Source organism: Varroa jacobsoni, unplaced genomic scaffold, assembly GCF_002532875.2.
Source record: "Varroa jacobsoni isolate VJ856 unplaced genomic scaffold, vjacob_1.0 scaffold_568, whole genome shotgun sequence".
Taxonomy (NCBI): domain Eukaryota; kingdom Metazoa; phylum Arthropoda; class Arachnida; order Mesostigmata; family Varroidae; genus Varroa; species Varroa jacobsoni.
Genome location: NW_019213470.1, coordinates 271059 through 284868, shown reverse-complemented (window position 1 = coordinate 284868; position 13810 = coordinate 271059). Strand labels below are relative to the sequence as shown.

At 40.8% G+C, this 13810-nt stretch overlaps 1 protein-coding gene across 1 annotated transcript in view; it reads left to right on the top strand.

Annotated features, from left to right (window-relative positions):
* The first annotated feature begins 227 nt into the window (after window positions 1-227).
* LOC111261551 (NT-3 growth factor receptor) overlaps window positions 228-13810 on the top strand; it is a 145588-nt gene continuing 132005 nt past the window's right edge. The window contains exon 1 of the mRNA XM_086968753.1: window positions 228-1562. Within this exon, the coding sequence (XP_086824879.1) occupies window positions 1193-1562 (370 nt within the window). The 5' untranslated portion in view covers window positions 228-1192. The remainder of the gene's footprint in view (window positions 1563-13810) is intronic.

Sequence of the window (13810 nt, the reverse complement as noted above, 5' to 3'; positions counted from 1 at the left end):
CTTCAGTAAATGCCCTATACAAGCTGACATCAGTGAACTTTACAATCTTACATTCTACTGCACTATAGCTTTTACGCTATCTACCTTATCGTTCAGTAATGCTTGGCTAAGCAAGCCGTCAGAAATAGGCAAAGTACGGTGACTAACCTTGATGCAAAGGTGTAACTGGCCAATCATTTGCAAGTAGAATGATAATTTACTTACTACGTAATTGATTTTACAGGTAGATACGTGTTATCCGGACAGAACTCGGAGACACGAAGAGCTTGTTGTGAAATTTCCGAGAAAACCCCAGTGTTCCATTGTGATATCGCTCTCCTCTTAGCCGACAACCTCTTTTTGAATTGTGTGTGTCGCAGTGTAGAGTAGTGGTGAAGTTTTCGGAAGCTTTCTCCGATTTTTTGTACGGCAAATCATTTTCTAGTCAACATACCTGCCTGTCAAGAAAATAGTGAATGGATTCCAGCAACTGTTCGTTATTGTGGCTTAAGAACAATGCATACCGAAAGGATTAACCACTTGCGGAAGTTCTTTATCCTGTATTACTAAAATCTGAAACTTTTTTGAATTGATTAGTAAAAGACCATCAGTGCTACGAATGTACGATGGGCATCGCGTTTGTAACGTCCGAAGAAAAGATTAATCTGTGCAACTTTTCGAGTTCACTGTGTCCCACCTGCCGTTTCTTTGCTTAAAGCCGCTCTGAAGCTACCTGAAGTGTCTACTTTCATATGAGCGTTCTAGTACACCATATGGGTATACACTTCTTAATCCGAATGAATAATCGATCTCCTGAGAAAATAGATAAGCAAAGGCGCTTGAAGGGATAAGACTGATTCAACCGAGACGTAGTCAAAGGTTTTATGGTGCTATCAAACATACCTTGCCCGAAGGTCATCACTGCAGTTCTCTTAAAAGGGATTGAGCCTTGATACTGAAATTAAGTAGAGCTTTTTTCACCTAGTAATTGTTTTGTTCGGTAGAGTGTAGAGGAACTAGAATTTCTGGAGCTAATCCCTCAACGAATTTGAGAAGCTTTGAGTCTTCTAATAACCGGCTTAATTTTTTTTACCACTTCACTTATTGTGTCTCCCCAGCTGTCAATCCTCAGGGGGATTGCTAATTCACGAATCGATTGCCTCTTCCATTGCTCGCTTTAAATCCTTGTTAAGTGAACAGCTAGCTGTTCACAATGCTCGATAAGAATATTGTTATGAAACGCAAACGAAATCGCGATCCGGGCCGAAAAAAGGCCACCAAAACAGACAAATTATCAGAACAGCTTCGAATGGTCGACGTCGTCGACGGAAGGCAGCATTCGAGCTTCATCATGGAGCCAACGTTACCTGAGCTTAAGGACATCTCGGTGGAAAGCAATGAACATTCTCTAAACATCAGTGACGACTTGCTTAATCACCAGCAGACGCTATCACCTACTGCGGGCGGAGTAGTGATGACCTTAGCCAGCACACATCGACCCGCAGAAGAACATGATAAAGCTTTCGTACAAGACCTGAAACAGACGGATCCGGACATGTTTGTTGGCGATGTTTTCAATCAAGGTTAGCAGATATTTAATTGTTTCTTTACTGCTTTTTTTCACATACAGTATACGCATTCATTCATACAGAGACAGCATCCTGAAGTTTGGTTCTGAACAGTGTTTATCCGCTACTGTTTATTATGGAGCTTCATTGTTATATAAATGCTAAGCGGTAAGTATGTACGAATTGCGAATACATAAATTGATTCAACTATTCGACGCAATGGTGTGCGACGCTTCTATTGGCCTATAGGGAAAAAATTCAGGCTGCAGTTAGTTTATTCCTTGTTCTGTCCTAGGCCAATGGCTGTGCTCTAGTAAGGCTACGTTAGGTTAATTCAATTTCTAACAATAGGTGGAGTAGTAGTTGTCACCAACATCGCAGATGTCGCTACATCTGATGTATTGTTGAGGAAGAAGACTAAGCTATGTCGCATTGGATAATACACATGTAGGTATTATCTGTTACACGAGGTAAATAGAATCTCAGAATCTATGAGCGTAGGATATCTATCTGCAGCTTCGTATGCCTCGATAGATATATGTTGATAATAATTATATTGACGACGATATAAAGACCAGTGGGCCAAGTAGAGCGATACAGGCTTAAAGGTCGAGCAATCTTCTCGTTTCCAATACGAAATCGAATAAGAACTTACACACCACAAAAGTAACTTGGATAAAACTACAATAGAAATTAGTATAATAGAAAGCACAATAGACGAGGGTCGTAGAGACACCAGGCTCAGAAGCGTTCGTTTAGATAGTAGTGTTTTTAAGTGTAAATGGCGCAGAGATGTATAGTCTCCAACAAATACTTATTAAATTAAATGGCTACGTGCTTAGAGGGGCAATACCTGCATAATTAACAAGCCAATCTAAACAAAATGATATACTATATGAGAAAACTTTAGAATTCACTTTTCGCACTTAAGCAAAACACGAAAGACGAATAGCGCGATATTGTTCTGGTTACGTTTATACACATAATCTTTGAAGAGGTAATACAGACCATATTTTTATCTCCAAGTATTTCGATTATAAGAAAATTAAATTGAGAACTATGACGTTTGTGAGATTTGTTGGTGGAAACGGCAGAGCAGCTGTCTGAGGTCTCTTAGCGTCTGGGTTAGAATTATGTAATTTTATCTCTCGTTTTTCCTATGCCGTCGTCCGTCTATTAATAAATCTGACTTCTCTCGTTCTTAGCAGGATTAGCCATAGCTTTGCGACGAATACTACACCGATGTGTTCATAAACGGAAGTCCCCGTGTTTATTCAATGGTATCAATATGCCCGCTCACGAACCTTTGGCAGGTTACATCGTTTGCTAATCTGTTGTTGTCTAGGTTAGAACCTGGGCATAGACAGGCTTCATTTGGCGCTAGGAGCCACCCGGGTGATGTGACTTCTAAAGGAAGTTCTGGTCATAAGCCCTAAAGAATTTGATAGACGTTGCATTTCTACAGAGGTACGAGCGTTTCAATAAGTATAAATTAGAAATGTGAAGACCTTGCCTTGAATCTCTAAGCAGCGTGGAAATGTCTACTACGTAACTTTTTGTCTGATTACCTGTACACATTGTAACCCTACAAATATTATAATATGAATGAATTAGTAATTACACGTCTTTGGCTATGTAAACACGGAGCTGGTAATTGTGAAACGCTCAATTTTGCCAGTTAGTAAGAGAATTGATGACAGCAGTAAGGCTGCTAGCGACGGGCGGGGGCAACCGTAGGAGAGTTGACTGAACCGCTGGCTCATTAGGAATCGCCCCCTGCGGTTTTCGATGGAAGGGAGCCCATGCAACAGGCTGAGGAGCACGAGTGACTTACGGAGGAACGGAAATAGTCACTGAACCAGGTCGTACGCACCTTGATATTTGTAACAAGTGGCCTGTACTTCATTTGACTTTAAGCCCGGTACAGGGCAGGTGCAGGAAAAGCTGTAAGAACACTGCTATCCAAAGGAAGGAAGTTCACTGGAAAAAATATTTCTATTGCTACAAAAGGGCTGGTGAAACGTTCAGTCAGGGCCAAACGATTCCTACTAGGGGAGCTGGGTATGTAGCTCGAGTGTGTAGTTTTCTTGGGCAGCGTTCGAAGAACAGGGAGATTAATGCCTTTTACTAATTTTCTAACCGCGGTGAGGTTGGCTTCGTATGCAGAGCTAGTCCAGGTGGTTCGAGACTATCTACTGGAAGAACCTGGCACTTATAGGTGTGTTATGTTAAAACTCTGCGGCTGGACAACGAGAGTGTGGTACAAACCTTGGACCAGCCTGTAGTGTCGTCATATAGAAGTTACATCAAGGCAAGGCCAATCAGGCCCTAGATTCATTGGCACTGTGACGCTTGAGGGCAGCAAAGTGGACCCGCCCACTTATATATCTATCGTCAAAAGTACAATGCTTAGTGCATCAATTATGGCGTATCAGTGGACTAGTTGGTAGCGGCATTATGGCAAAGGAGAGAGCATGCATGGGTTGACTCTCAAGGACGGTACATTATGTCAGGCCAATCGGCAGGACTAGTCGTGATCCTAAACGATCATGACCAGTCCTGCTAAAATCAAGCAAGGTTTCGGTGCTTCCAATTTCCCATCCATGTCGCGCTAATGTAAATAGAACTATATGTCGACTGATGGCACGCTATTTTCCGGACAGGGGGTCTGGTCTAGAGTACATGCATAGGTGCGTAGGTGTGATCTGTGCCGGCGTGTCAATGAAAACCAAGAAAGTAACTTCCATAAATGGGTAAATCCATCGGCAAAAGATCTGCGAGTCCATTGTTCGACGCGGGTGAACACCTATCCTTTTGGGCAGCTAGAACTGCTACAATCAGTGCCCTTCACTGTTACATTCACGCGATATTTTTAAGTACGGAGGAGACCCTGTTGTGTCATCTCGTACTTGCCAGGTATTCAAACAAGATCACCTCGACAGCACCGAAGGCTAATAGTTATGCCACACGCTAGTGAGCTTTGGAAAAAATAGTCTCGCCTAACACGCGGTTCTATAGTATGTGGGATATTTCACCCGATAAGCGTGGCCAGGATGTAATAGTGCAAACACTGCACTACAGCATGTGAATGAATGAATTTGCTCGCGATACATCACTTGCAACGATGACAAAAAAAATCTTCATTCATTGCTGAGTTAGGAAGTCTAAAATTTCAATGTACATGTTCTTAAAGGTAAAATGATCAGCAACGTATCCAAGCACACTTTTAGGCACACGCCTACTGGACATGAGATGAGTATCATACCATTAACGATAGCCGTTCAATTACACAGGTTAGTATAAAAACTATCGACGATATTGCTTCACACGAAACATACTATTATGCTTGCTTACATACATCGCGTGGCATGCGTCCCTGTATCTATTCTACAAGACCAAAAAGCATCATCACAAAATGATCGTCTAATTTCTGTTACCTAACATCTCTGTTAGAAATTAATGAATACGCCTCTGTGTGTTTCTTCTCCTTTCCAACGATCTGCGCGGCCCAGCCTACAATGAACAATAAGTCATGGCCATGCAGGACTCTTGAGCATCCGGAAGCTGTTCAGTAATTTGTATCGAAACTGTTGTTTCCCTCATTGTTATTGTCTGAATATTCCTAAGCTAAGGCTTTCTAAGAATGGGAAAAAAACGAAAGCATATAAACAACAAGCGAAATCTACGGATGATTGTCGTTAGAATCAATTTTTCGCGTACCGACTATACGCGAGGTTTTCTAAATCTGTCGCTTACAAAATGGCGTTGTTGTTAGCTTATAAAGATACTATGTGGGTGCTATGCACAATGAGAAATTACAGCTCATTCGAGACTTGCCGTCTTAATTTACTGTAGCTCTTATTTGCAAAATATAGAAAACAGGGTGGTAGAAAAAAAGTCGATTCGAGAGTAACAACTGTCCATTTTCGCATATTATGATAATAGTTATCTTGATGCGGATTACTAAGCCCTTTGAACTGTCAGGTTATCTAATCTATACAGAGTAAGCTTTCTCTGAGACAACAAAGAAAACAAATATTGAAAAGCCAAATCATAGAGGTCTGCAAAAGGCCAGAAGATGAACTAACCGATTTGGCTTACTAGTCTATATCTAATTCGGGTGACCCTAGACAAAGCATAAAAAGTTACTATGACACTGTAGAATACAGTATTATATCTTGTCATTTGCATATATGAGCTTATTTCCTCAACGCAGTAGCTTATTTTAACATAAGTATACGTTTTGAACAATCGAACGTTACAAGTTGGGAGATTTAAAGGAAATCGATTTGTTCAGGGTACTGCGATCTTACTAAGATCTAATGGCGTAACTTGTTCACTAGCAAGATTACGAACTCACTATCAAAGGCTAAAAGAAAATACATTTAAGTAAAAAGGAAAAAAAATAGTAACTCAGTTGAACGTAGCCCAAAAAAAGATGTGGGGTTAAAAATCGACACAATCAGGTAGTCTCGACTCTAAATACTCTTGTAAAGTAGGACCGGTTGGCATTAAGCTACGAGCTTTTGACCCTGGAAAGTTAACAAAGCTGGTACAGTTTCCTGAAGCTTATTCCGAAGTACGCAGATCTCAGAAGTGCTCGGTTAAGAACGCATGTACTCGAAAACCGTGCGTAGAGTTAACACGGCGCCCTGATATTCTTGTTGTGCTGTCTACCTTGCATATACTTTACTGCAACATATCAAATTGATTTACACATTGTTCACACAATACAGCAAGGTTTGTTGTGTAACTAACATAACAAAGTTGCACAAATATCCCATTGTTTCAAATGAAGACATTTATGAGCTATATATTCATGCGGTGGTCATCTGACTAATCTGCCTGATTATACGTCCTTAATTAAGTAGGAGGTATCCATCAGCTTTCAGCGCATTCGCTTCAAAATAAACAAATAACCAACAAAAACTTTCTTCGTGAATGTAAAGTAGGTCTTCATCAATGCCTAAATTAAAGTTTAGGAACTTACTGACCTTGAATGCCTAAAGACGAGACATTCTCGACCTTTAATTTTTACCATAGGCATTCGAGGCCACGACTGAATTGACTTCCAATGTGATTTACGTACACAAATAATGAACAGATTCTAAGTAAGCATCTACTAACGATATATAAATAGTCGTTTTATTAGCTACGATTTAGGGCCTGCGCACTGGCCTGCTTTTATTGTTAGGCTTACAACGACAAGCCTGACAACAAAAACAGCAAAAAGTCCGGATCTTTTGGCAGTAGGACATTGCAAGGACATCGCAGCACCTATCTGCTGATTCGCTGGTTGTAAACGTACCGTACGAAAAGGCTGCGCAACAAACTAGTAGTAGTGTGAGCCAACATTGTCACTAGCGCGAGGTACAATGGTCACAGGGTCAGTTTGTCTGGCTATAGTAAGAATTAGGTGCAATAAAACATAGTGATTTTTTGTGGAATCTCGTATGCACGCGTGGACACGAACAGAGCTTAATTCTCTATATATTTTAATATAGTAAATATCGACGCGGTAGTTTGAAGGGCCGAGCCTTTAATTGAATGGGGAGTTTCAGGTCCTGCCAATGAGACATGTTACACATCCTCTGTTATCAAAGAAAGTTATTAATATATATCTTATTTTATGCTGCGATTATAAATTGTCTTTTGGACCTTAATGGTCCGTAATTAGCAAGCAGTGGTACGGAACAAATCACAGTAAATACACGGATGTGAGGACATTGTTCCCATAGCTGTGTTATATGTTTGCCGCGCTGCGATACGTAACAATCTGACTGACGAACGTCAGTGTATCAGCATGCTGGTATATTTAAAATACCGCGCGGTTAAGAATGACTTCATACGTATTTTAAAAAAAAAGTCACTTTTAATCAACCTCAATTTTAACTCAATCAGGATAAATTCGAGAGCTATGTCTGAAGGCTGAAGTCGGTCAATCTTTAAATGCACGAAGCCTCAAACCCATGCCGTTGTGTATGCCTCAACGAGCATCTCATTCAAATACACATGTGTCTGATGTTAGATTGCTAATACGAACACACAGTTGACATTATGTCCACTTGCGTCCTTATTCATCGGTCCGGTCCCGGTTTTTCGTTTACTTTATCGAACGTCCAATGCGAACGTAATTTATTAAGCGTACATTATTCAACTATCAATTTCCGTTCATGCATTTCACATATAAATTTCAATCTCACTGCTGGCTAATGGCCCAACATTTACTCACCTTATTATATATATATGTATATATATATATGCTGCTGGCAATGTTTGTCTTATATTAGTGTGTTTTTGTTCCAAGCACGCCTATTTAGCGTCGGGCAAAGGTCAATTCGAATAAGCTTAGTTTTCCGAGCCAAGATCAATTCCTTGCGTTGGGTGCGTGTCATGAGATATTGAGTCATGGCACTGTCGTTATCGCGTCTCGTTATTGGGTCGAGTAGGGGATCGAGTCGACGATTCATTTGGAGTGTATTGATGCGATTGTTGGTGCTTTGCCTGTTCCCATGCATTGCAGAAGCAGAGTACGTCAGATCTATGGCTGCGACAGTAACAGCCTTTTTCAGTATCATTTACCAGTCTAACACTGCTTAGCTTTTGCAGCGTTTCCTAGGGACGCTCCAGTCTGAACGCTGTTCTAGACGTCCATAACTATTTCCCCTTTATCATACTTCTTTATCCTCCAACAACAATAGCGGTGGCAGCACCAACTGAGACATGGCATCCCAAGGAGCGTTACGGGACGGTTATCGTTATGGAATGGGCAATGTATTATACTTCTCTGATAGATAGTCGACAACTAAAGAAAGTAAGAACGAGAAATGGAGGGGAACAATAGGGAACGTCAGCGTCGCAAACTCCTCGCTTCACACTCGGGTCCATACGCTATAATCAGGTCAGCATTATCGGTGGCCTTAGTGGCGTACGGGAAGGCGAAGGGGCTATTATTGAACCGGACCGAACTGGCCGAACGCACCGTAGAGCGTGCAGCTAGCGAAGACGAACTCGGGTAGGGTACATGGTTAGAATAAAGACGGGGCGCTATATTAGAGCAGAGCGTTGCATGGAACCGAGCCGCTACAAGCTTCCTTTCGCCTTCTTGCCTGCCCACCAAATGGCCCGACAAGAGATCCCAGTGGTACACTCGGACATTGTCAGGTAGTTTACCATGCCAATGGGAGCATATTTGGCGGAGAAGGAGCTCTTGCCAGATTGCTGCCAAAGGGACTGTGTCAATAATGCCTTATTACCATTTCCCTATTAGCCTCAAGCCTAAGTCATCACCAAATAATATTTGGATCTTAGTGTTAAGTCCAGGGATAGAATAGTAGAACAGACTAGAGCCTGGCTGACGTAAGTGGAATATGGTGGGCACGGATGTCTGGACAGCGTAGGTGCCGGAAACAGGGTGGCAATCTGCAACAGAAGCATAGCGGTGTCGAGTCATAGCGGTTAGTGGGTTGGGACCCCTAGTTGACACGATCAGAGACCGCCAATGAGACTTCGTAAGTAGATGGGCAGTGGTCAAAGCCGTCGCCGCAAAGGAAAAGCAGTGATGGCAAAAGAGCAAAAGCAGAATAGAAGCGTATATCGATGGGGCTGTTCCATGCTAACTCAGATGGCGTGCTCAGAGTGCTCAACGCCCAGTGAATCCATTGTCAACGTGATCGCCGTTTTACGTGGCTTTAAGGTGCCTCTACGGACACCCTGAGCTGACCATAACTGTTGTATCACGAGAGAAGAACGATGAAGAAGCGAATAAACTCTATCCTATACATCGCCACTAACACGTTTGTCAAAAAATTGTCCAAAAAATAGAAAAATAGGTAAGGGCGCATTTACGGTATAATACGGAGTTTATTAATACAATTAGGGACTACGAAATTTCTCACCAAATGAGGCTGTTGTATCCGATATACATTGTACTAAGAAGACGGATCAAAAACGAGGTATTAGCAGAGGAAGCGGGTTAGCAAAAAAAAAAGACATGTACTATATTCTACATAAATATACACGTGCACGCTCGACCGAATTTCATAACTACATGAACTGGATGGTAATGAATAGCATCACACATGTACGTACAATAGTAGCTCACTTTTTATCCAAAACATTTATAAAGAGCATGCACGTACTTATAAATGCCATATAGCGCATAGTACGAGCGCCAAATGCACATTGGCCTTAGCTTATATTACGGTCCTACCTCTGAAGTCAATCCTGCATGTCCGGACTTGAGTTCTAAAGTCAAACCTGTTTGAGCTGTTGTATCATCCAGCCCAGCTATTCCCTTTGTGCTGCTATGGTCGACCGTATTACTGACCGTCACTGCAAGTTCCTGAGTTTTTCGTTGAGACTCAAACATGACAGGAACATGCTCTAATCACCGTGTAGCATGTGCTCTATTTCCACCTGTCAATTATCCGAAATTTCTATCGTAATCGTGCGTCCGTTGACATGCTGCATTGTTAGGGTTAAGATTAAATTGTAAAGCGAACTTATAGAGTTTGATATAGACGTTTTGTTCAATAAACAAAGCCGAAGTAACTACGTATGAAAACATGTACACTTCTAGAAATTGTCACTAGCATTTTGGTAAAACCCCCACAGCGCAAGAAAAAAAAAATGACAATTCGGATGTTTTTTTCAAGATATAATCATGAGCTATTCTACTGTATAGAGTAGAAAAAAGACAAAGTGTACTGTACCTTTTCCAAACTCTCAATCGCTTTTTCAAAAACTGCCTTAAAGGCGGCAAACTTTTCCCGGACCTCATCAGGACCCATGGAAAAGCCTTAATCTTTTAGCGTAAAATTCAGAAATGACACCATAAAGATCACGGGTCTACCTACATGTAGAAAAAATGACGGGAATCATCAGAGACGTTTTTGAAGTGGTCAGCACATGTATACATGTACGCATATATGGAACTTTACTTGTTTAAAAGTAGCGAATGAATTACGATAGTACCTAAGTATCTACATTCTGGGCAGTCGACATTTATCCTACACCTACTTATTCTTTATTTGCAAGGACATCATGCTAAGTGAACGTATGAAGGCATGTGTCCTCTATGTGATCGAAACGAAGACTCAATGCGTCTATGCCACAATACAGCATACAAGATTATAGTTATGATCCACCCAGCACGCGGAACCCGTTAGGTAACTAACACTGCTTAATCAATTTAAGATAGAACCATATCGTCAAAGGGACTTCTACAGTGGCGCATGTCGTGCCAGTGTAGAAGTCCCCTACGTAGCAACAGCTTTCTATTGCAGTAGATGAACTTTTTCTAAGGCTGTTTATTATGTACTGCAAAAAACAAATGTAAAGCCTTTTTTGTATGTAAAGACACAATTTTCTTTGCTTCAATGTAGACGTATTGAACGTACTGCAGCTAAACGTGGAATTTTCTTGAATAAACCGGCCTATACATAAGAGACGTCGACCGAGTCCCAGTTCGTTTTGAATAATTGTTTTTGATGGCGGAGGATAATGGGCTTTGCCATTTTACACAGAAGGGAGTAATTACTATAGAGAACAGTGGCTCACGTCTAGATAATCGACAGCTTACCTAAGACTTTTACGTAAGTTTTTTTCAAGTATCTCATACGCTCGAACTTCACACGAGCTGCTCTCCATCAAACCGAATCGGTAAATCTGCTAGTTAATTTAATAAATTGTTCTCTTCTAAAAAAGCTTTGATCCTTCAACTAATATCCTTGTTAGATGGAAGCAGCAGACTCAATGCGATAGGAAAGTCGCTGGCCCACCTCATTGGGTTAAGTAGCTACAGCCAAAAATAGCTCTAATTTATAAATAATGATGATAGTTAGCCAAAAGTTTGTTTGGCTTTTATACAATTTTCGAATGAACATCGAAAACCTTCTGAAGGGTTGATGATTGCGAAGTGTTTGGACAATTCATAATGTACGCCAAAATATTTCTACAAAAAAACTATGAAAAATTTGCCATTGGAACTATGACAGCGACAAAACACACCTAAAAAATATTAAGCTAATTTTGTAATATATTTAATATCGTAATATATATAAGCCAGCGATATTTTAACAATCGACTCGCGGCAATCCACCAGTATTCTAACCGTCGAAAACTGTAATTCTGGGCAGGAATAAAACTTTCAAGTTTTAAAGATCCGCAGTCACTTGAATTCCCCCAATAGACATCTTAGGTTACTCGTGTATAACACGAATAAGTGGTCGCTTTGATACAAAAGTATAGTGTTGTGCTGGGGCATAAACCCAGATAGTAGAGTTGCCAAACCCTTTGTTGCTTGTTGTTCTGTCGATTTCCGTTCACATGTATTTGTTTTACTTCTGTATACTTGGACGAGACAGTAACATATTAGATATGTTTTATCCATGCTTGTGACAACGACGAAGACCGCGCCTGCTCTCGAAGGCTTTCGCTCCTTTTTACGTAGGTGTATTTGGCGTGTCTTCTTCATTATTATCGTACTAAAATCGCAGTACTGTTATTTGCCACTTCTACCGTATTAAGTACTACTCGCACTCAGCGCTTTAACATTCTATACGTAATTTGAGTATAAGCCTAGCATTTTTACGTTTCCCGATGCCTATAGCGTCGTGGAAAAGCTAACAAAAAACCCGCAGGAAAATAAGGACGAACGACAAACCGGACATGAAGAACGGGACAAAGAGTAATCATTTCAAATGAATGATTTTGATATAAAACATCAAGATGTTTTATAGTCTATTATAAGATTCGGTCACCTTTCCGATGCGCACATTGTATCGTTTAGTCCTTTAAGCAGCTTTTTCAATATTTCTAATGATCGATTGTATGCCCAACGCGTTACCCGAGAGAAACACTCATGTATTTACCTTGCAAGTCTATCATTGCAAACAGATCATCTCTTTGCAGTCATCTCGTAGTGCTTGACACCTAACGTACAGAAGAGCAGCATCGTACTTGAGACTGATGATAAATGTACTTTCGTTGAAAAGATACGTCTGCAACAAAAATCCCCCCTCGTAGTACCAGTATATAGTTTCCCGTCCGAATACTTTCTGGTAAAAAGTTCACCGAGACCATGAGCTGAAAATTCCTATTGCTTCTCATAGCTTTATTATTGTCTAATGAAGATGTTCATCGTCATAGTGGTCCACCATCATGAAGACACGTCGTTTATCGTATACAATATTGTACAATTTGCCTCATTCGTCGTCGCATTACTGACAACGAACATGCGTCAACTGTGCATCCTAACTCAACCATGTATCTAGGAACTGTTATGCTTACTGGACATTGGGAACTGGATTAAAATGGCCTAGAATATGAATCGCTGGCCGGAATGGGCCTTAACAAGGTCTCTTCTGCAAGTACAATTCTACATGTGCATGTATTGCGTCACACATGACCAAGGTGAATAGTAGAATGCGCCTTCGTTTGTACTCCGTTCATACATGTAAGATATTACGGACAAGAATGTTCGAACTATGCATTGAAGACTGATTTGGATACGTTTTTTCTATTGGGTTGTATAATATGCTTGTGGCATTTCGATATCTTTAATTGAATTCTAGCGCACCTACGAAGGCTTGTTGTCATTACGCCTCATAGGACACAAGCGTAACGACCGATGCGTGTACCACCACGCGATACGATTTAGTAATTTATTGATTTCGTGTCCTTAAAGATGTGCGCAAAAAGAATCGTCATCGTTTACTTATCTTAGGCCTACTTAGAAAGGTGCATTCGTTATTACTTTCTCGTTTTAATAAAAAGTGATTTTTTGCGTTCGCACTATTAATGCCATGGCAACGATGCCTTTTATGCACTTAACTATTGTATGCATAACTTTGCCTTCGATACCTGCGGTCCTAGGGTTCTTGAACTTTTCGGCTTGTTTTAATGGTACTTCTATGTCGTAGTGCGTGGACGGGAAGGAGTTGTTTGTTTACGAAGGAGTCAAGTTTTAATGCTTGACAAATAAGGCGAAAACATGAGCTAAATTAGAATGTGCTCCATTTCTGCCAGAGATCTCCGGGACTCCACTGTTTAGGTTAGGCACATCCTGAGTTCGATTAGTTTCCCTCTACTGCTCATAGTGGTCTTATAGAGCAGTCTTACTCTTTACGCAGCTAAATGATGATAAGATAGAACGAGCAAAAGAAAAGCAGTGAAAGTTTTTGAAAGTTTGTTCTGTAAGAATAGGTAGCAAACAGCATTCTAAATGCACACTTTTCCATTTATAAACTTTGTCATCACTA